Below are 24649 nucleotides of genomic sequence, written 5' to 3'. Positions count from 1 at the left end.
AGAGCATCAGGCCAACCAAACATCACATGAATCTGGCAGACAAAATTACCCAGGACCATGAAAGTAGTTATGGAAACTGCAGCTTGGGAAATGATTCCCAAGAGACATCAGCACTGCTAACACCCTTTGGGTCTTCCCTTTTTAGAGCCCACATTGAAAAGAGCATACAAGTATGTGCCCAGGCCTTGAAACAGGGCTTATGGATATGAAAGCTACAAAAGGGTGATGCTGAAATGAGTTCACAGGTGACCGCCCAGAACCCTGGTGATAGATGATGTGCAGGAAGAACAGGAGACAACACCTAGCATGGGTTTTCAGAGCTGCTGTGTTTTTGCCCAGGAGCAGAGGTAAGTAAATGAGCTCAGCAGGCTGGCAATTAGGGCAACAAACCAAGCAGGGGCCAGGGAAACATACAGAAAGGGAGGCAAGGCTTTGGAGGCAAGACCACTGAGGGAAACAGGGAGATGAAACAATGAACAGAACAAGAGGTAATGATGGTATTTCAGAAAGGGAAAAAAAAGAAAAAAAAGAAAAAAAAAAAGTCTTATTACAGCAATTTTCAAGGCACCAGCTCCTGCTTCACCTGCAGTTCCATGTGGCTGCATCTCTGTAGTAACTGGGTACATGTTCCAGGCTTGCATCCTTCTTGCTTTCCTATGACTCCCACAGGTTTTGAGTGCTACTGTTACAGATTTTCAGGCTTAAAAATGCTGGTGGTAAAGTTGGAAACTTGTAGCCACTAGAATAATGGGAGATCCCTAGAGAGTGCAAACACTGATATGTAGAGAATTTATTACCAGCAGGAATAGAAGCTTGTGTCAGCACTTTACTGGTAGATAAATCAGTGGGTTTGCTAATGATGTTTCGGTTCTCTTGATTGAATTGGATTTGTAAGAAAGAAATGCAGCTGCAGACTGAATTGCTTTGTGTGGTGAGAGAATAATGAGTAGCCAATCCTGAACACCCAAAGTTTCCATATATATGGGATAATTTAGCTTTCGTTCTTGTTGTTATTATTTTATATGCAAATGAAATTATCAACACCTTTATATAATCACTTTCTGGATCACATTTATTCTAGAATTTTTGCCTGTTGGTGTGCAAGGGAAATTTCTTATTATTTTAGCCAAGTTTTAACACTAAATCCTAGTCCTGCTGGAGCCTGTGGGAGTTTTATTGTACTAGAGATATGACCCATTCAGAGGACATTGAAGTGAACAGAAAATACTGGAACTGCCTTGTGGTTATGAAAGTGCTATTATTTATTTGGAGATAGGGCCCATTACCGTATGCTATTATCTGCATATTACGTGTGCTGTGTTTTGCATATTTGATGTTTACTTAACATGCATATCAGGTTCTTTTAACAGCAGCATTTTGGAGATGATCTGGCTAAGTGCCCCAAACAGCCTCTTGCTAGGTTGTTCTCCAGGGTTCCAGCCAGTAAATCTCTGTGTGTTTTAAGCTCTAAATAGGCTACTGCTCCCCCTCTGAAGGATCACACTGAGCTGAAGCAATGCCCGCTGGAAAAGTAGAAAATGGGATGCCAGCTGGCAAGGAGGGCTGAAAAGAGAGAAAAAAAGATAAAATAGTTCTTAAATTGAGAAACTGCCTTAGCAACGTCCTCATCTACTGGGTGGGCATAGATCATGGTTGCCTGGTTGGTCTTTCAAATGGCTGAGCTTGTAAATTACAGTTACGCCTTGCTGTTGGAGATATGGAGTTGACAGAGATGTACTGTTGAAACACTATAAATTAAACAGAGGGATTGTGAAGTGTAGGCTCTCTATCCAGTAATTGTTCCTCCCACTAGGGGAAAGTCTTACAAAAGCTTCCCGTGGTGCTCAACAGGATTGGGGTGGTTTCATTACATTGTGACTTTAGAAAGGCATTGGTCAGTAGCTAAGACAAGTGGGGTATTTACTGTGGGTCATTGGAGGGGAGAAACATGAACTGGCAGTAACACCCTTCTAACACCTTACACAGCAGTGAGGAAGTTTTTGTGGTTTAATTAGTAAAATAGGGGAGAATGATCTTCCCTCACCACTGACAGCTCAGAGACAGCACTGTGGGAAAGATCTTAGTGTTTCTGTTTTTAGCATTTAGGGTGTCAGAAGCACTGACTTTTTTTCTGGTCATCTAGATTAGTTCTCATTTGCTCTGCTGGCTACTGAGTGTCCAGACTACATTTTGTACCCTATGTGTGGGATGTGGGCAGGAGTGTAGGAGCTGAGAGATGTGAGAGCACAATCAGGCTGCAGAAGAGCACGTGTTGGGGTGGAGGGATACAAACTAGGCTCAAGACCCTTTTGGAAAAAAAAGATGAGGGAGCAAGAGGAGAACATAGGTGGACTGAAAATGACTGAGTTAAGAGAAACCCAGGAAAGTGCTCAGCTGGATCCCTGAAGACCTAAAGTGTGACAGACATTGCCAGAAAAATGCATCACAGTGCATATCCATTTAATTCCAGGTAGCTTAGCGAGGATGACAGCAGTGGGAGAGGCAGTGTAGGTGTTTTTCCTACATTCAATGTGCATTCAGATGCTATTTTGAGCCCTGCAAAGGGAGGTTGCTAAGCCATTCAACAGCTTTCTCAGTTAAGAAGTATTACAAAAACCCCTCAAATTTTATTTCTGGAAACCAGCACATTGTAATAATATTGGAAAATCAACAAGCCAAACACAGTATTTTTGACACACTTTCTTCACAATTATTACTGTTAAATTGGGCACCCTACTAGAAAAAGATCTGCATTGTACTTGATATTCTCCTGTATGTTTTCCAGCACTGTAGTGGGTTTACATCATTCCACTCTTCAAAAAGCCTGGCATGAAGGAAGTTAAACTAAAAAACCCAAAATTGTTTAATTACTGGTTTTTAATATGGTATTTTAACATTTGAACAATATAAACTGTTGGTATGTTTTATTCCAGTAGGATGTGGTACCTTCTGGGACTGAAGAGAACAATTCTGTTATGCTGATATGGACTATCACACTGCAGGCTACACCAGGAACTACAGTTTCCACAGTGTAACATAAGCCACTAGTGCAGTTAATTATAATCAATATATTTACCACAAAAAAAACTTCAGACACAGCCATGCCATGGAAACGGATTTCATTTTGCTAGACTTTAATAATGCAAGTAACCCTGGTAGACAGAAAGAGCTATCGAGGGGAAGAGGCTACAGTAAGGCAGCTCTTTTTCTCCTTCCAAACAAGATTTAACTGATGTCAACAGGGAAAGCATAGGACACCTTTCTAGAGTCTAGAATAGGTCTGCATAGTAAACCCACTTGTGAAGGGCAAGTAACTAATATCTTTAAAAGTTCTCTGTAAAAGCACTTTTGCACTCTGGAGATATATGTTCATGCTCTCACACTGGAGCTGTAGATGACCTCAGGAGGCATCTGCTCAACAAAACAAGCAAAGGAGGAAGCACTGAGGACTTATTTTGTCATTCATTTACTCTGTCTACTCTGGTAGAGGAGAGAGGTTCTGGAGTAAGGATTTCCACATTGCACAGTACAGCTGCTCTTTCTGGTATGTCCCTGAAATGATTTAACCACCTAGCATTTACAATATCACAGCCTGTTGCCACGGCGCCCAGTAATGTCACACACATTACACATTCAGCACCATGGGGTAGTGTGTTCCAAGTTCAATGGCCAGCTGAAAAAGGTAACCTAAGGAAGGCCATAGGGCTGCTATATAATGATAAAAGCAGCTGCCATGAGTGCTACTCTGCTGCAGGGCTTCTCAGAAGGACTTCATGTCTGCCCCTGGAACACCAGGGCAGTGACACCAAAAACAGGACCACAAACCAGCCATGGCACTGCTGAGACACAGCTCTGTGGCAGAGCAGTACAAATGAAAACATCATGTCATGCTCAGGACCTCAGTATAACACATACTTTCTTGGCTCTAGCACACTGTGATCTGGCATTACAGGAAATACTTAATTCATCGACAGATACATAGAAAATTGTTTAAAAGTCATTAATGTTACTGTCTTCTCAGATGTAATAATTATGTATTGCCTATTATTTTTTGGTTTATAGTCCATTTCAGTTTTATATTCTGTAGTCATGGAATGATTCTTCTGTTTGGAGCAGCTCATCAATTTATTTATTTTTTTTTTGTTTCCAGTATATTGCAGAATAACTGAGTGAACTTTTAGCTCAGACTCACCACTTTGCATGAAAGGAGGCTAGTAGGATGGGAGCCGTTGCTATTACTCAACCACTTCATGGAATATGCTACAGATCAGAAGGGTGGCCTTTGAAGAATTATTTCTTAAGTAAAAACATGCTTCAAGCATTTACTTCTGTGACAATAGTAACTCCTTCCCTTCTGTCTAGGGGGAGGATATTAAGAGTACCATAATGAATACAAAAAAACCCAAGATACGTAATCTGTACCTGCATCTAGATTTTTGGAGCTCTTTGACAAAGGACAACTTAAACTTGTGACAGCCTTGGTATTTTATTATGCTTTGTAAGTGAAAAGCAGGCCATGCAGTCTTAACTAGTAGAAGTTGGGGTGACAGGCAGTGGAATTTATTTTAAAGTGGAGCCTAATTAGTCTGAAATGGATCAGACGATGTGTTTGCTGGAGGTAGCAAAAACTAGAAATGATGACCCAGGAGATCTCTTCCTGTCTGGGTCAAAGGATGGGAGAAAGCTCAGAGAACTTAGCTGTGTGAGAATAAAAATTAATTAAGCACAAGGCATGGACTTCTTGATGCATGCTTGCATGTATCTAGATCAAAAGGGCTGACTAAATCTTGGGCTTCTGATTCCTGCTATGGTTCACAGTGAAGCAAAGGGTATGAACCTGATTTGTGCAATTACGCTCTTAGGCACAGTGTGTGCAAGCCTGCAAACTCAAGACACTAACTTTGAGAAAATAACAATGAAAAAGTAATTAGAAATCTGGGGCTAAACCCTTCCTTACCATGTTCAGCAAGGAAAATAAACACATGCTTTTCTAGATGTTTTGTGATAAAGAAATCTGGCTAACATGTCTGATGAAAGAATTGCAATGGGATTCATTTTATACCAAAGCAGGAAAAGTCCTTGAAGGCTCTGAGCACTACAAAAATGTGTTCATATGTTTACTTCTAGCGGCAGCAAGTTTGCCAGCTCTAGATTTGCTCATCCAGTGGCACAAGCAAGTGCTTCCCTTAAGCCTTTTAGAGACAAATAAACTGGGTTATGTCAAACAGCTTAGCAGCAGGGCTCTTCAACTCGACTCCTTTTGACTTACAGCGAGGGAGTGTTCACACAATTAAGAGCTACTTGCAGATCTTGATGGCAGTAAACTTTGGTGGAGTTGAGCCACAGAGGTGATTTCTGTACCTAGGAACAAAGATGCATGAGGATAGCTGAAAGCTGACTTTCAAGACTGATATTTTAATCTTGATCTTCAGTATAAGCATCTGGAAAGATTCTAAAAATGGCTATAAATAGATCAGAAGTCTAGTTAGCCTACTATACCATCACCCAAAAGCAGCTGTTTAGAGGATGGTATAAAAAAATTCCACGGATAAAGCAATATTTTGTTACCCCTTCCCAGCTTCCAGTAAGGTGCAGCTTAGAGACATCCCAAGACAGTAGTGGAACTTAACTTTTTAACAGCCTCTCATAGACTTTTGCCTCACATCTTTATTGAACCCAGATTTTGGTAAACTGTTGCTTTTATGTAAAACATAGTCTAAAAATTAAGGAGGACCACTTTGAACTCTATGTGGAAAAAAAAATCTGTACTAGTCCTTTCCACTTTTTTCATTCCTTCCTCCCCAGAAAGGTATTTCTTTGTGATGGCTGTAAATAACAGTCATGGGGAATAGCAGTTTTGTGTATTTTGGCTTTTCAAAAGGCTTTGTAGGCAGAAGATCTCTGTGTAGTTTAGGGAACCAGCAGTGGTATTGGCATCATTAGGCTGAGAAGTATTTTCTTTTCAAAAACTATGTTTGTTCTCACTTAACTCTGCTTGCTTTTTTACAAGAAAATGATTCATGGCTAAAGGGGAAAAAAATCCCTCTGTGACTGTGTAATTAATAGAATCCATGCACAGAGAACCTTGAAGACACACTCAAAGCTCAAGATGAGCAAGTCTTTCTCCGCTTCTGGCCAAGCATGACTTCTGTGCTGCTCCTGCTCTGCCAAAATGAATAGTTGAGGCTGAAGCACGTGTACTCACCTACTTCAAAGGATGGACCGAGTCCAAGCAGTTCTTCCACTACAGTGGCCAGGTATCCAAGAGAATACCCAAACAGTCATGTCACGGTCTATCACTTACCCTCACAGAGCTCCACTGCACATGTCTCTGTGTATCAGCTCATCATTTCCAGCTATGTAAGAATATGCAAAATGATGGGAGGCCTTGAACTTCATACTCTGGCTATAACGACCCTTCAGGAGCAGCTAAGACTCCCTCACTGGCTGCTATACTATCTAGGAGAAAGACCCTAAGAATTTCTTTCCTTTGGACTATCCAGGCAGGACCACCAGGGACAACTGACCAGGTTAAACAGGGTAGATGGTTGATGAATTAGCACAAGAACAGGAAAACAGAATTTTGACACAGCATGAACATATTACTTATCAAATACTATGTTCCCCAGTAACTTAGACTTTTAAGAAATCAGAAGGAAAACAGAGTTCTGGATGTTTCCTTTTGACAGACTGTATTTCACATTTTGGGCAACAATCTTGGCTCCTCTGTAATTTTTTCAGCCAAAATACTCAGACCAGCATGCCAAAAATCACACTTAAAAATCCAGATTTAAGCAGCTGAATAAAAATATCTTGCACTTCTCAATTTCTATTGAAAGAGTTGTACTCCTATTCATGCAACAATAGATGAAGAAGCCAACATGTGAAATGTATTTCATGTAATGACTGAGCTAAAAGAGTCTGAAGACAGAAAAAGACACGAGTCAACAAATACATAGAGTGGACAAATGCACACGGGTTATATACATTTACCCTTCACAAAGGCAGTTACGGAAATTTAGGTTGCTTTTTATTAAAGCTACTTCTAAGTATGTGATATTTACAGTTGGCCACTTTACAAGACTACCATCAAAAACGGGTCGATGTAAGTTACACTCATCAAAATTGTTTAATCTCTTTTCAGTTTGCCTGTATGCACAGGCATACTAAACTGTTAGCTGATTTATAGGGAAATAATTCTAAGAAGGCAAGTGTTCTTGACAATGTCACCGATGTTTAAGAGTAAGCAGTTTTTCTTCTAGTAGGAAACATAGAGGTTGTTGCTTCTTTTGTGTGCTAAATTATACTGTGTCAGGTCCGAAAGTGCGTTTTTTAAATGTCTTTTAAGAACCCTTTACGTAGAAAAGATCTATTACCATTTTTCTCCATCCTTCAAAGCATCTTCAACCAATCAGAATGAGGAAATGAGGAAACCAGTTTCTGAAATGAAGAATAATAGTTGGTCTAACAACTTGTACTGGCAACTCCAGGGTGTAACTCCTTCTGCTGGAGACGGGAAAAGCTTGTGAGAAACTGCACCACCAGCCAGTGAAAAATTCCCTTTGGGCAGGACTACAGAAGCAGTTGGTGTAGTTCAAAGCAAAGGTGCTATGTTCTGGACAAGGAATAATCAAGTCTGCAGCGTAACAGTTACGTTCCAGTCAAGAGACTGGTGTAACTTTGTTTTTTTGGGAAAACAGTGCACACGGTCACATGAGTGAGGATTGCAGAGCAATACACGTGTGCAAGAAAGGTGACTATTACAGACATTTGGACTGAACGGGTATTTTTGAGTTGCAGTTGCATTGCTTCCACAATGACATGCTTTATGTGAGATATTTCTTAAAAATGTAAAGTGACATGGGAGATGGAGTAAAAGAACCACAACACAAAATCTCCAAGTTCCACTGAACTACTAGCAAAATGGGTCATCAGGCCAACTAGCAGCAACAGCCCATCTCCTGAAATTCAGGGGCAGTATTAGGGATTACTTGGCAACAACTCTAAGTCTGCAGTAGTGTATTCCTCCATTTCAGGCTTTAGTACATGGTTCCTAGGGAATATTTCATCCAGTTCTTTTTCCAACCTCATGAAGCATATTAAACACTCTAAGAATTAGTTAAAAGAAGCAAAGCAAAGCAATTTTTTATTTTATCTTAAGTAAGAAAGGAACTCAGTGTTTGTCTTGCATGAGGTTTCTACAAATATTTTTGGAGACCAGAATTTCTGCTTCTGCTAGCTGAACCAGTTAGATGCAGAAACAACCACAACACAAAGTGCGAACTGGGTTGGAAAGCAAGACCCATCCTTTCTTTTTTCTGTACTGCACTGCACAGGGAAGACACCAACACCACACTGGAAACACTTCAAATAGGAACAGAGAGATCTATGCATGTTAATCTGGGACAGGGTTTTCCTCCAGCAGATGCAACAGTCCTCCCAGTCATTTTGTACCATACCATGAGTGAATGGCATTGACTGGCACTCCTGTGAATATCCTGTCAACACTCTTTATGCTTCTCAATATGTTATAACTGTCTTTGCTCTAAGTTCAATCTTCTTTAAACAATATAGCACCTAAAAAAAAGCTTTAACATCTGAGAACTGAGTGATGAAGTATGGCAGTTTGCTTATTAAAAAAATAAACTACAAGGTGTTATGAAGAAAATTTATTTGGTCAACAAAAGGAAAACCAAACAAAACACTGAATATCTGACAAAACCCACCAAAACCAAAAATGAAGACAAATGTAGCACTGTTCATAACCTTTTTCCCTCTCCTATCTCACACACAAGTTTTTCAGATTAATCACACTAGTAATAGATCTTGGAGACAGTGGGCTTTTAATTTCAGTGTTCAATTTAACTCCATCTCATCACATCTAAAGTGAATTAAGTGGTACTGAAGTGAAAATGCTGCTTTGAAAACGCATAGTAACTGCTAGCAAAACCAAAGATATCCTAAACTACACTGCAGACTTCCTTTGGGGCAGGTGGCTGCTGCAGAGGGCACAGCAATGTGTCTTAGAAACTAGACATGCTACAGAGATACACCAGACACAATGGGCATGAACTGAAGTTAGAATTTTAGTTGTGACCTTCCTCTGCTGCCAAAAAGACATGTGCATGTTTGTAACAATTAAAATAGCATGAAGTTCCTTTGCTCTGGCACAGAAATGCTGCTTATTACAAACTATAGCCCTTCAGCACGCAGTGACCCATAGCATAAAGTCCCTGGACGTGCTCAGGGTACCATTTTATAAGGAGTCAACAGTACTAAGGGGCCAATTCAGCCTCTCCTGCACTCACTCTACCTGGTCAGCTATTAGCAGGGCAAGCACAACTGACCAGCAATAACAGAGCGACAGAAGTGGAGCCAAACAGCCTGTGTGGATGGATGAGTACACACAGAGGCACATCTAACTTGCCTGTGTTTAAGCTTTGTCCATGTAATATGCAGGTGGGCATTGCAATGCTGCACCTGAAATAAAACATAGCTCTCAGAGCTATGTGGCTTCCACAGCTACATATACAGCATACATACATACCCTTAGCCTATCCAACTAATAGGTCTTCTTTAAAGCTTCAAACCAATTAGGTGCTTTTATTAGAATGACAAAAATGACTGTAGACATTGGCCCAAAGAGTGCTTTGTCCTCTTAAGTTTCTCTTCTGTTAAACAGATCTCTAACTGACAGGGACACATCAGGCTTCTCTCCCACTCCCCCTTAATTAAAATATTCTTCTATGTAATTTTGCTTTAGAGTCAACTCCTGCCAGACAAGTATCAGTCTGGAAGAAAAACTTCCTGCTTTATTATAAACCTTTGAAAAATAATTCAAATGGTTGGGCTACAGTAATTTGATATGTTGTATCTTGGCCAGTGGGCTCCTGGTTCTCCAAAAAAAAAAGATATCAAAGATCAGCAGAGGTAACACTTTAAGCTGTGCTGTGTTAAACAGGATCCAAATGCTACTATGTTAAACAAGACTGAAAAATGGGACTACTCAATTTCCTAAATGGGAAGAGAAGGCAGTTTTCTTTTTTGGCATTGCTTTAAATTTTCCCAGTTCACTGAGTATAGACATTATTGCATTTCTTGCAAGCATGCTCAAGGAAGGCAGGTATCAAATGAGTGAATCTATGACTTTAGACAGGTTTGGTATTACTGTCCCTCCTAGTACTATTTGACAACTGTGTGTAGTAGAAAGGACTGTGACCATCGCTGACAGAGAGTGTAAAAGGAACACAGAGCAAAGAAACATGCTGCCCTTGCTGTCCTCTACCCCAAAGCACAACCAAACCCAACATTTGCAGTTTCTTCTTTCAGCAGCATAACCTGAGGCACCTGACCCTGCAGACCTGTGCCAGGTAAGAGCACAGTCAAGGTACTCACAACTTAAGGGGGATAATGGGCCAGTATTTGGGCTGCTTTTTGTCACAGTTTCTGTCAAAGATAAGCTGCATGGCAGCCTCCATTGCCTGAATTTTGGGAGCATCAGCACCATACAGTATCTTCATTTCTGCCATTCGCCTCTCCCCAGGTCTTTCTGTAGGTGGCTGCACAGAACGCTCCATCCTTTTGTGAAGGTCTTGATCAGCCTCCACGTACTGATGCTCAGCCTCCAGCTGCTGCTGCCTCCCTAGACAAATAAATGACAAGAGATGTAAATTACTGAGCTATCAACATGTGACATTTTGTTTTTACTTTTTAAAGATTACATTTTCAAATCTGTGCTGGGTCTAGAGAGCTGAGATACACGTGTTCTAGCACATAGCCAACTTCTGCAACTGACAAAACAAACTGCATATTATTTATCTTGCTGTGCTCTTTATGCATAATGACAAATCCCTACTAGGCGGCATGATAAAGCCAGGCTGAAAAAGTGCAGAGAAGGGAAAAAAATCCTGGAACTGAAGCCTAAAACTGCAGAAGACCTCTGTATAAGTAATGACAAGTAAAAATCAGCATTGCTTCATTTCACTCCAACACACAGACATGCCCTGAAAAGAAAAAAAACCCAACAAAACAACATCCCCCAAGCAAACCCAACCCAAGAGAGTTGGTTTCCAAGGTAATGACTTAGCGGCTGAGAGAAAGAAAAAACGCACAGGACAATGCAACTTTAGATGAACCATAGCCAAGAGAAAATGCAATCAGTTACTACTCTATGAAAAGGATAAATCCATCTCTCATGTAAGTGCCCACCCTCAAGTGCAGCCAATGAAACAATGCAACACAATGAAGAAAGCAACGCATTTAGATAAACTAGCCAACCTCTCCCATTTCTCAAGGTTTGCAAACTTCAAAACTAACAGCATTACTGCTGTTGCTTTAAAGACAAAAACAACCCAGCACCCAACATAAATCCCTGCACATCTATTAAAGAGGATTTAAAACAGGTCAGAGAGGTGAAACATTTGCACCAATCTGTCATCAAAAATCCTCTTTGATAAGCCCAATCAGGAAGCAAGAACTTGATTTTGCATACCCAAACATACCTCCACTTCCTGGATGCTGCTCTAATGGATAATAATGCTCTATTCAGTTAAAAGAGTGAAATGCTATATAAGACTCCCCTCTTATAGGGACATTTTTACAAGGTGAAGTAAAGCACATGGTAGTTGTTGAACTCCTTCACCTACCTATCACAAATAGCAGATATCAAACTACATCACAGAAACAGTTCACTACTAATAAAAGTGTCCCTTCAAAAGGGACAGAATGTCCACAGCTCAGGATGTATTAGTCACACACAGGACATGCTTCTCAGTGTTTGGTGCCACGTACCTCTTCCTTTCTTTCCTTCTTTCTTTCCCTAAAACAGAGATTAAGCTTTCACAAAACATGTGACATCTGCAAATCCTAAACCAAAGTTAAGTTTCCTGATATATCTGTGTCAAACATCTGCACATTATTGTAAATGTAATGTAAAAACATTATTTTTACACTGGACAGTACTGTACAGAGCAGTCAACTGACTTGTCTGTCAGCCTCACTAAATGAATTATGCCCTGTACCTCATTCACAGAAAACAGGTATTTTAAACAGTATAATCAGAAACTTCAATTCTGGCATCTGTTTCTATGACAGGGACACAGAAAGTTTTTGGCCTGTCATTTCAAACAGCACCCACAGTTTTGTTTTGGTAGTAAAAGGGCAGGAGTATTTGAGGGGTTATTAGAAATCTATTCCAGAGAGATGTTTCACTTTCTGTGGTTTTGCTTTAAGGGCACACCCCCAAAGTGTGCTGCACTGCCAGAATTCATGAGGAAACATACATTAGAGTCCATACGTGTTTTTGGAAGAGTCACATTTGGTGTCAGGCCATTTTAGCCAGAAGGTCTGAATTAAAAGAACTAACACTGCCTACAGAGCACCCAGCTATGAGGACAGGCTACAGCACTAAGGCTGTGACTACGCAGGTCACTTGCATCCCACTGAAAAAAACCTCACTGGGACACCAGACTGCCTGCAGCTAGGTAGCATGGTTTTAAGCATGAATTTGATGCAAATTACACTGAACAGTGTTACAAAACAAAAATCTTTGCTGGAAATCAAATGTCTTCTGCTGCAGGTTACGTAGCAAAATTCTGTCAGGGCAATGAATGAATCAAACACGTATTTATTGACTCTTCTGGGCCACAAAGGTAACTCCTTGTATTTCTGTATTGCTCACGGAAAAGTTTTATTCATTAGTGCCATAGCTGCATACTGGAGACAGATGATTCCTTGCTTGTTTGCTGTAGAATGCTCTCTGATAGCTCACTGCACACAAAAACACTTAAGAAAAATTAATTTCTCTGGAGACATATAATGAATTCTTCTCTTTGGAAATTAAATGGGTCTCTAGCAGAAGCTTTATGAGGGATGAGTGGATTACAGTTTAGTGTGCATCAATCTCCGTTTTGTAGCACAGAGTAGTTAATAAAGCCACAGATCCTAATGTTCAGAATAAAAATAATAATAATATCAATTTCAATTCCATTCTCAAAATTACCTAACAAATGTCTGGAGTATATGTTTTACTTTACAGTAGTCAGATGTACTACTCTTAGCTTTCTAACCTGACTTTCACTATTCCATAGCTACTGGCAAAAAAAAATAAAATTCCCAGTGACTCTATTACAGTGTCTCAGACACGTAAATCAGGTCTACAGACTCTATGGAGAGGTAGGGGACAGAAATCTCCTACAGGGACCCACAGTTTTTTTGTACCAAAGGCTGAATTTGAGGATAGAACATGGCAGCCGATGCTGGCAATACCACTGTAGCTATGTGGAATATGTTGCAGTTTCAAACTAGTTATTTGTGGAGAGATACTGCCATGACAAACTCCAAACTCCACTGTCAGTGATGGCACTATTTGCTGTCAGGGGCAATCAAGAGAAGAGAAGCCATACAACTAAATGAGTATGTAAATGACTGCTTTTCCAACAGCAGTATTTCCAGCCAAACACAGAGACAGGACAGAGGTGACAGAAGAGAAACGTCTGTCCTGTTGAGTTGCACACTGAACTTTCTTTGTTGGGGCAGGGGCTGGGAAGTGTAACTGCTCATATTTCCAGGAGACTGAGTTCTTTCCATTACCTCAACATTTACTTTAAAAACCATACAGAGCAATGCAACTTGAACTAAATGTGCAACTACCTCTTCATCTAAAAGGTGACAACAAACATCTGACAATCAAAACAAAGAAACAAAACTGTCTATAGCCCTAAACCTACAGAGGCAATCAGAAATTCTCTGAAGGAAGCACCAAATATTCATCCATGAATTAGATTTCAAGGTTTATCAAAACAAGGTTTATCAAAACACCAATTCTCAGCCTGTGCAATGAAGTCCCCAGCTCATTCTCAAACTAGAGTTTCATGCTCCGAACTTTTAAGTCATTGTGCTGCCAAGTTATAAAAGTGAAGCAAATAATTTTTACACAGTTCTAAATAGTTTGTTCCTCCTTCCACTTCCAGTTCCTCCTTCAGACTAAAATAAATATGCTTTCTTTTACAGCATTCAGCTTCAACTACTGGAGAATTTCCCCCAGTCCTGCAACATATTTTGCAAGTGTTAACAAGGCAGGCAGCTGCAGTGGTGATGCATTCCTGCAAAAAGGAAAAGCATTGCTGAGATTTTCCTAACTCGTCAGTTCCGTTTCTTCCCAAAGATGCTCTTGCTCTCTGGAAGCTCTTTTCAGAATTAACTTAATCCTACCAAGTCCAGTTCTGCTGGGAAATCATCATTACCTGGCCAAAAACAGTTGAGACGTCTTTTTCGAAACACGCTAAACAGCCTTTACTCTTCATATTTAAGGAATATAGAGATCTCTACCTAACTCATACTGCATCTTGGGACATCATCAGAGATTCCAGGCATTTTGAAATGAAGTTTTCTGCCCTACTTTTCCCACTTTCTACAGATGACTTTTTAATCTGCTATATACCATCTGAAAATAAAAGTGAACAGAAAACTACCTGCAATCCTTAGGGACTGCCAAAAGCAGGATAAGCAGTAACTACTATCTTAGCTATTTGCTGCATTTAAGGTTTCATATGCACATAAAAGCCCTCTTACATACTTTCAGCAAAACTATGACCTAAGCCCTCCAGGCCATAAGTTATTTTCCCCATAGGCCCTTAGAAACTCAGATGTCTTGTTTCTTTTATTTTATTAAAAGGAAAACGTCATATACTTTCCGTAAGTCTGATCCACTTTGCCCTTCTCTTTGTAATATCCTTTGAGAAGCTTAAGTAGTAATAAAAAAATTTCCTCTCTGGAACCCATCCTTTTCTTATTACAAGAAAAAAACAACAACCAAAACAAGGAAAAAAAAAAAACAACCTCACAGTGAAAATGCCAGGAAATCCCCTTATTTGGAGGGAAGTCTCCATGGACAGACTCTTCAGCATTGAAAGGAGATAGAAGTAGGGAGGTTAATTATCCATGTTGGATTTTTAACAAAAGATTCGTATTTAGCATTGTGTGGTTTCTTGTACCATTTTTAGCTCTTAATATTTAGACATCCAACCCTTAGCTCACTCTGGACAGTGAACACATGCAATCTGACACTTCGTATACAAGCAGCCTTCTCCACAGTTCTCTAAGAGCACACACTCTGCAGTCTGCCAGGTTCTGCCCCACATAATGGTAGTTATAAAAGAGAACAAGGGCTTGCTCCTTGTAAGTGACAAATGGTCTTTACTGACTTCCAGTTTTTTGCTTAGTTAGCACATTATTCCTCAAGGAAATACTGTACTTTCCTTGGCTTTGATCTGTTTTTCTTTTCCATTATTTTAGATTGACTTATACCCCTGTTCACATATTTGCCTGCTTATTTCAAATGATGAATGATTTTCTGTTACTGCTGCATGTGCACTTTCTGAGCTTTCTCATCTTGTCTTAAATGCTACCTGGGCTGATCTTGAGCAGGCCACACTACCAGAGTTAAAAACCCTACCAATTTCTACTGATTAAAAACTCCTAGTTCTCTCTTTGAATGCCACTTCCCACAACCCTATCTGCTATGTTAAATGTTCTGCCCACACAGGCTTCTCAATGCAAAATGCCAGCTTCTTCATCTCCTTAGAAGAGCTGAGTACCTTTAACCATAAACTTACACATGAGTTTTTCTGAAGTGATAGCATCAGACCATTTTATTATGTACTTGTACTTGCATGAACCAGGTAAACCATGGGGAAAACGAAAATCTTTACCTAAAGGAATTCCAACAAAATAAGGATTTAAATCTGAGGATTTGTAAACAGGATATTCAAGGAGTTTCATTTCTACAGAGCTCTACAGATCTCTGGATTTCCAGAGGGCTGATATCTCAAGCATTACTCTTTGTCAAGTGCAAAGCTTTGCAGGACAAGGGTTTCCATCAGTGGGAGCCTGTGAGATAAAAATAATTGTGACTTACCCCTACATCTGTAAAGATAAAATATTCTGGGTTGTCAAAAAAAAGCATGGTCTTGCTTGCTGGAGGGTTACTTTGGAACACTAAGAAACTTACAGGAATTGTGGAAACATACTGAAAGAACAATGATTATTTTTATAGCTGAATGAACAGCCTCATTCTAGCTTTAAGTTGGCTTGGGGTAAAATAGACTTCCTTTTAAACTCCTCCTTCAATGAAAAACCTTGTCCTTAAAAAAAAAAAAATTAACAAAAGGATTACAGATGATATAATGTAACTACCCCCTTCCCATTTTTAACAGCAGAATTCTGCTCTTCAAAGAAGTGGAGACAGCTAGGCCCTATCTTACTATGCCAGCAGTCTAACCTTTGAGGAAAAAAAAAATGCTGTAGCTGGCTTGAAAACACTAATTTGGAATCAAAGTGTCTTTTTGCAGGAATAATTGCCTGCAATGATAAGCTCTCAGTCACCAGAATTCCAGCCACCATGAAAGAGAACTACCAAAAATGCTGAAGGTATTAAAACTCCAAATATTTACACTGACAAGTTTACCATCTGCTAGTTGAGGAGGGAATGAGTTAAAAGAAATTGAATATTTCACCACATATATCTACAAGCAATGCAATATTCTCAAGAAAAAATAAAATGTTCTGTTATAGGCTTTGAAGTAAGAGCAGATGTGATTCCTTGGCAAGCTTGTGGCAGTCTGAAACCACGGTTCCATGGACATTTTTCTTTCCTCAGCTACAAAACCTGCTTATGCAGTTTCTCCTCCCTTGGCTGTATGCTCCATCTCCCAGGTCTCTCAGGAACACCACCACAATTGTCTAAGGAGCCATACAGTGAATCCTATGGAAAAAACCCACCCTGCAAACCAAAACCTCAATAAGTTATATTTCATGCTGGTACAGGTCAGTCTCTTGGCACTACTACAGGAGCAGCACTGGAGCAGGAGTGAATGGCTAGGAAGAAAAACTGCTTAACCTGGCTTTGGCACAGGGATGTAAATTGAAGCACAGCCTGACTGAAAACCTACTGGTAAAAGAAGAAATAGTGTGAGGCAAGAGTGTGATGCCTAAGAAAGGCATACTTGCAACAGGCTGTCTAAGCAGACGGCAATCAGTTTACAAATCTGAAGTACTCAGTCTGATACTTTCAGTGTAATACAGATTTTCCACACATTTTGAAGTGGGTAGCTTTGTAGAAACATGGTAAAATTATTTACCAAGAGAGCAAGTAGAGAAAAACTACCTTTGAAATAAAAATGAATAGGAAATCAGGAAGCAAGGTTAGAACCAAGATGTCCCAGGTTTGCTACTGGGTGGTGTAATTAACCACATGCCTCATCATAATGAAACTGTAAAACTAATCTAATACTTTCCTACCTGTCAGAGATTTAAAGGCTTGATTATCTCATATTACTTTGAAATATGTGGATTAAAGTAACTGGCAGAAAGTCACAAAGTTAACTGGCAAATAAAGAAGTTGACTTCTGTTTTAGAAATAGAATTAAAAACCAAGGTTTGTCTTGTGGTCTCCAAAACGAACTGCCAAAGATCCTAGATGGAAACAATACAAGTCCTCATACCCATGTTTATAGTAGCAGTAGGCTACTCTGATTACTGCCCAGCTAAACAGTAAATCACCCTTTATCTGCTTCTGCTACCTTCCGCAATGAAACGCTTAAGAAGGGATAGTCTTATTTCAACTAGAAAACTAACTGAAACAATCAAACCCCATAAACATGATGCAATTAGCCAGCCCAGTGGAACCTCAAACGAAAACCTGCTCTAGAAATTTGAATGACTTCTTTACATGTTATAAGTAGGTATTCGTGCATCTAGGATAGAAAACACACAGGAGAGCCAAGTGTAACCAGGGGTCTCTGTACCACACCAGGGACACAAAGGTGTCCAGACTGTACGCTTGTTGCTGCCTGACAAATTTAAACCACCAGGAAGTTAGTGACTGACAACTGCTTAGAAATTAGTACAGGATCAGGCACTGGCAGCTGCTTCCAGTAAGGATCAAGGCTACAGAAGCAAGATTAAATACAGACCAGCTGACTCTGCACTCCCATCCCCCAAAACAACTCCAATCTGTCGCTGATGGCAACAATGCTGACGCCAGACAAAGACACAAGTGCTAGAGTAAACAGAAGGATTACTTAAATCTATATATAACTGTATCCATATATACACACATACATATATGACACAGTCAGAGGAGACTGAACAAGGAAATGTTCAAATTTAAAAGTGCTTCTTTGAAAGTAAAGCAGCACATGGAAGAAATGTAAGTTTCGCAGTCATTTTTTACACGTGCCCTGAATAGAAATTAAGCACATACACTTGGAAGAAAGTGTTCCACAATGTACAGAGAGCTAGACAGCTAAATAATACAGAAAGTTTGGCGCTTTCAGGAAAAAAAAATAAAGAAAGTAGCCTGTACCAGTCTTCTAAACCAAACTGGCTAATTTGAGCTTGACACTGAAATTTCTTTCTTGACTCCAGCCACTGACTACACTGCTGAATTTAGCTTTGTTTTATCATATGACATGAGAAAGTAACATATGCAGGGAAATCTGCAACTTTATAAAAAACATTTGAAAAAAACATTTGAGAGCAACCTGTAACCATGTTGTTGATTTTCTGAAAGGGAGCACTCAGGTTGTGAACTGACCTGTTGATTAACTGGCAGGTCCATAAATTAGTATTTTTGCAGACAGGCAGAATAAAATAACAATCTTTGATCCAGATAGAATTAATTTCATCAAGTAAATATGCATTTTTTCCACACTGCTAGTAAACTACAGTGTGCTGCCTGACCAATCATTTTGAAAGAGCCATCTGGAAGAGGGTCAAAATAAAGGAATCAGCAAACTACATTGCAACTAGTGAAAGAAAGGGCTCAGACATAGATTTGGAAACTTAGTTTACTTTTGACCTTCCGAGTTTCTCATTGTTCATTTTAGCACTCCAGTAAATGAAATTATGTATACTCATACACATGAGAGTAATTGCTATGCTCAGTATTGAAACGTAATAAAACACATTGGGAAAATAAGCCAGAAAAAACCTTCAAATACGTGTCTACCGTACCTTCCACATAAGGGAAATGTTTGACACTAGAAAAAAAAATCTACAGTTGGTTGCTGGAGTAGAATTCTGAGCACTGTCTCCTTTAAAAAGGCAGCTGGCATTCTGCCCTTCAGCAAGTTAAGCTGTACTTCTTAGCAAGGGGAGTTCCATATCTCCTCTCTGTCACTTCAGTGGGGCAATTCACACATGAAAGAAGTGTTTCAGTGACTCACTGGAGAACGCTTTACATGAGGAGAGCCACTGGACTAAAAGCACATTTAGCCTGACAGCCTGTTCACAACAAAGGTTAGTAACTAATGCCAAAGGAAGAATGCAAAAGCAGGGAATGCAAATAACTACACATCACCAGCTTTACCTACTGAGAGATTGAGACACCAGAAAAAGGCAAATACTTCTTCCTGTACTCCTCCAATGCCAGCCAGATGTTCTGCTATGTACCACCTCAACACCTCCTCCACCACCGTGTCACACATGATGCAGTCTCCATAGTCTGGATTATTCTACAACTTTCAGCCTACTTCCCACCATAGCAGTCGCCAAAAATCCTGAAGCAATGACAAGTGATCAATTTTAAAGTGAGTCTTCTGACCTTTTTATTTTGTGCTCAGCAACCACATCAGAGATTGCAGATCTCCTAGAACTGAAGGCACCCTGCAAGGCTTGTGTAGAGTGAGAGAACAGAAGCATTGGCTTGTTTGTGTTTGAACAACCATGTTAACTTTGAGGCCCAGCATGCTCTTTGGAGACCTACGCTCATTGGTAAAATTTCTCCGATTTCTGTGAATACAGAGCTGACTTTTAGAGCAAAAACCACAATTCAGCAACTACAAATGAAATTAAACTCAGGAGATTCTTATCCAGTTATATGTGAACAATAACAATCAGGAGTATAACACCCATGTTATTTATTTCAGTACAAACCTAGTTTCAGTACAAATATCCATTTAAGATTCATTCTTCATTTTACATGGCTTGCATGATCTCAATCTACCGCAGAGCAGTGTTTTGACAACTTAGACATATATCCTTGAAAATATCTGGGGCAAGCTCTGAGCCAGATAAACAGGTTTGGATACTTTGGAGGCCAATAACAATTTTAACACCGATGAAGAGCTGGATCAATCTGTACTGAGTACTTCAAACAGCTGCAGAACAACTGTTTCTCAGTGTGTTGTCATGTCAACTTCCTCTGTTATTCTAAGGGACAGGAAACTGCTATCATCCCTGTATTAAAAGTCCAAAGAAAAACCAAATAAAAAAACCCAAAACACAAAAAACCCACACAAATTCATAAAGCAGGAATGGGCTTTACAGCAGATCACAACACAAGGTGGCACAGGTGGTCAACCCACCTGCTGGAAAAGATATGAACGACAATGTTTCTTTCCACCTTGGGGTTTAAAATGTATCCCCCTGTGGGTATGAATGACTCCATTCTTCCTTGAAGGCGTGGTTGGAATGGAAAGATTATAATGTTGGAAATCTCTTTCTAAATTCCACCTGTGTTGAAAGCTTTTGTGGATCCAGTTCCAGATGGCATGTCCAAGGGCATGACAGAAGTCTGTAAAGGTCTGAGATGGGTCACCTGCCTCTCTCACTTGATTTTGAAATGAGTTTTGAAAAGACCCAGGCAGATGTAAGTCTCTGAACTCTCAGTTTCTGCCTCCAGAGCACTCACATTTCCCTAATGACAATGGTTGTGAATTACATCTGGATGCCTCTGAAAAAACTGAGGCATGGTGAGAGATGCTGAAAAGCAAATGGTGCCTTTGAAGTCTTGGCATTAACAACACCCCATTCAAATTAGCAGGGATAAATTGTATGTCTCAAAGCAAATCTTTACAAGAAGTTTGCTTTATAACAGAAACAGCTAAAATGTGCAACGCTTGAGATATTTTGCTGCCATGCTCTGTTGTAGATTCTCAGCAGATTCTGTAGATAAAGAACACAGAAAATACACAACTTCATGACATCCGTCTCCACCTTGGTTCTTGACAATGTTTCACAGTCAGTCCAGTGTTGGAAATCCTGAAACTTTAAACATTCTTGTTACAGCAACAGCTCACCCAGGTAAGTACAAAAAAAGGTTGTGTTAGAAAATGCTTAATGCATAGCTCACACTGCCTCTGTCCACTTACAAAGTTGCATGTATCATGCTAAAGGTGATGAATTAAGATTTATCAGCACAGAACTAAGTCAGGGCTCTTTCCTAAGTAAAATAATTTGGAGATCCAGAAATGCTGCATGTGGCACATAAACGGAACTAGTAATCAAGGAATTTTAAGGGAAATGGAAAAGTGCAGATACTGTGAAGACAGACTGCCTAAGAGGAGTGATTAGCACAGAACAGTTTTTATTCCACTTTTCCCTAGAGCTGTGTCTGTCAGCATGGTCTCACCTGCTCTTTTCCACAGCAGCTGCATCTGCTTTCACAGGCTCCCCTGCAGGGACAAAGAATGAAGAGAAGACCAGGGGAGTCACTCAGAGCAGCTGCAGATGCTAATGGCATAAGCAAGCAGGCAGACCTGCCTTCAAATAATTCCCACACCAAACTGTTCCTGTATGAAGCAACCTTCCATAAGAGCTTTCTGAAAGCTCTTTTTGCTCTTACAACAAGACCATGGAAAGGATTACTTGTTCCACAGACAGCCTCTCAGCCCTGGATCTGCCTGGTGGTTCTTTGCCAAAGCTTTGCAGAGCCCAGGTATGTCACAGTAATGCTCTCAAGCCTTGGAAACTGCATGGACACAAAATGGGCACTGACACTCTGCTTCTTGGACATAAAACTGAATTATTGTATTTTCTTTGTAAAGAGAAAGTTCCAATAGCCAATCCATCACAACAAGCTACTGACCTGTTTCCACAGGATCCTTCTGAGACCAGCAACTATCAAGAAACAGCTACCAAAGCAGGTCTACCACACAGACTGTGAGGGACATGGCAGCTGAGAGGAGCAATGGTTTGTCTCTGTCCTGCACATCTTATTCTCATATCCTCAAGACAAGTCCAGTCAGAAGGAATTTTACACAGCACTGATTTACTAAGAGCAGCAACAATACAAGATTACCAGACTTCTCTTTCTGACTCAATAACATAGCGATAACAGCTCCCTGGGAGAAAGGGTAGCTCAAATTCCGGATTTGTTCAGCACAGATGATGTCAACAGGATGCCTTCTGGTCACAGGGATGACATCTAACTAACTGTTAAGCAAAAGGTCTGGAATGAACAATTCTTTTCAGATCATATGGTTCATTCTTCTACCACTTGAGGCTTTGCTTACTTTTTGCTGAGGTACTCAAAATCCTTCATAAATATGAATAAATTTGACCTCTCAGCGAGCCAACTGAGGTATGTACTATCTCCACTATAATAAAAGGAACATGTTAGACAGACAAACAGGGTGGCAATTTCAAACAGGCTTCCAAAGCTTAATACATACTCCCATATTAAGACAATATTCTTGATTTCCATCAAAAATAAGAGGAAATAGAAGTGTTTGACATCTTGGCATTCCTCTTAAAGCAACGTTTATGCTACAGTTACACTGAACCAACTACACAAGCTTCTTTTCCCATGGCTGTAGCTATAAACCTGCTGTAACTCAAATACCAGTACTCCACAGGTTACTTAGGAAGAACCGAGCCCAGAACACCTACTGGCAGACAAAGCAGTGGAATTCGAGGCCCCAGCTTCACCAAAGTGCCCAGGCTGCATGCATGGGAGTGTCGTCCATGGCATCTTCAGATGCCACCTAGGAGCTGAAATCTGGGGCACCTCTTAGCAGCAAAACAAGCCTGGCTTAGCACTTGTGTATTTTCAGGAGTCTCAGCCTGAGGCCCATAACCAGTAAGAAACAATTCACATATAATTTCCAGGTCTATATATTGAACTTCACACAACTCTCCTGAGCACACAGCAGACAATATCCATATCTAACTCTATCCGGTCCAGGGATACAGAAAGTGCACTGTTTCCTCAGCAGCATTTCAAGCTTTCTAGTGCTTTTTTTCCAGCAATTCTTGTAGCGAGTACACCTGTACAGCATAATGTCCATTTTGTTGCAAAATGTGTTGGATCAATAGGAAAGACCCACATAGCAAAGCTTTACATTCTTCTAAGCTCAAATTCTCTCCATGATATGAGATCCAAGAACATTTTCTTGACTATTACATACTCCACGAATGGCTGTGTTCCCAAAGACAACCTTATCTCTTATGAAAAAGGATAAAAAATTGTGCCCAACTTTTGCTCTCTAAATGCAATTCAGATCCTCTGTTTTTGCAAATACAGATTAGGTTTCAACATTGAGGTGGTGAAAATCATGGCACTTCATTCCTTTATTCCCTAGCAGAGGCATTTTCTCAGCTGTTGGCTTCCAATATCAAAGAGCATAGACTCTACACTGGACACCGTGTGTGCACTTGACAAGATGTTGCTCCTACAGGATAAAAGGTTCAGTCATCAAGAGGAGACATGTAGTACAAAAGGAAAGCCTTTCACATTTCTTCTTCAGTTCACAAAAAAATGTGATTCGGAACACCCCTCAAGCACCCATACATATTGCAGATAGTGCTCTTATCCCATAGGCACTTCTTAGAAGCTTTTGCAATTCAGTCTCTAAAGATAGTGGTAAAAGTTCATACGACAACAAAGCTGATAAAGCCAAGAAAGTTGGGTGAACATTTATAAGGTCACCATTCACAATGCTTTGATAGTTTAGGGCAGGGAAGAAGAAATAAAAAAACATGCTGGAGACCAAAAGTAATTATTTGAACTACAGTCTGATGGAGAAAAAGACAGAAAAAGAACAGGGAGAAGCATTTATGAGAATCAAAGGAATTATGGTAAACATGGTGGCAAAAAAAGGGCAAAGTATATTTTCCAAAGAAGCACACAGGCCTTAAAAAACCCCAAAGATTCATGGATCTGGTAATAGTCAAAGAAGCTTCAAAATGCGGAAAAATTCCATCACTCCTTCTTTACGGAAGAGGCAGTGGCAACCACCGTGTTTCAGAGAAAAAGAAACCCAAGGGAAAAAAAAATCAACAAATTGCAGATTTGAAACAAACATCGTAATTCACCATTTCATTTTTTTTTAAAGGTTTTCCATCTGGCATGAAAATTTTAAGTTGAGACAACATTATTTTGGGAAAAGCTGGAGGGTATGTGCAGGAAGTACAAACAGAGGATTTACTGGAAAAAATTAGTCATAGCATTAACAACTGACAGACTGTTATCCTTCAGTAATGACCTGACATGATAGTACTTTACTTTTCTTTGTTTTTAAATAAAGGACACTGCCTGGTTGACTGGTCACTACTACAAACTGGTTCTCAATGTACTGGCAATGCCATTCACTCAATTAGAGTAGTATTTTTCTCTTATACTTAAAAAGGAAACAATGAAAACCAGCACCAGGACAAACTACATGTTTCAAAGGCTAAATTTAAAAGTGTAATAAATATGTGTAGTTAGCCAATTTACTGAATTGTCAGGCTTATGAATCTTCCTTTCTTATTCTCCTTTTAATTTTTGCAAATACAAAAAGGTAACTTACTGTATTCTGTACTTTACATTTAGGATGCTTGGAGACTTCAGTGCACTACCTAGGTCTGACAGGTATGGTAACCCAGA

General features: G+C 39.9%; 1 protein-coding gene across 4 annotated transcripts in view; it reads right to left on the bottom strand.

The window, feature by feature from the left end:
- Nucleotides 1–1305: 1305 nt before the first annotated feature.
- Nucleotides 1306–24649, bottom strand: part of GEMIN8 (gem nuclear organelle associated protein 8) — a 34908-nt gene continuing 11564 nt past the window's right edge. For 3 of the 4 annotated variants that reach the window (XM_051638337.1, XM_051638359.1, XM_051638349.1), the window contains one exon: nt 8655–10642. In XM_051638337.1, coding sequence (XP_051494297.1) covers nt 10392–10642 — 251 coding nt within the window. In that variant the 3' untranslated portion in view covers nt 8655–10391. Of the gene's footprint in view, nt 1564–8654; nt 10643–24649 lie in introns of those variants that run through there. The other variant, XM_051638368.1, reaches the window with a different exon arrangement.

The sequence above is a fragment of the Apus apus genome, chromosome 1 (genome assembly GCF_020740795.1).
Source record: "Apus apus isolate bApuApu2 chromosome 1, bApuApu2.pri.cur, whole genome shotgun sequence".
Taxonomy (NCBI): domain Eukaryota; kingdom Metazoa; phylum Chordata; class Aves; order Apodiformes; family Apodidae; genus Apus; species Apus apus.
The sequence above is the reverse complement of the archived record's forward strand: the minus strand, read 5'-3'. Positions and strand labels throughout refer to the sequence as shown.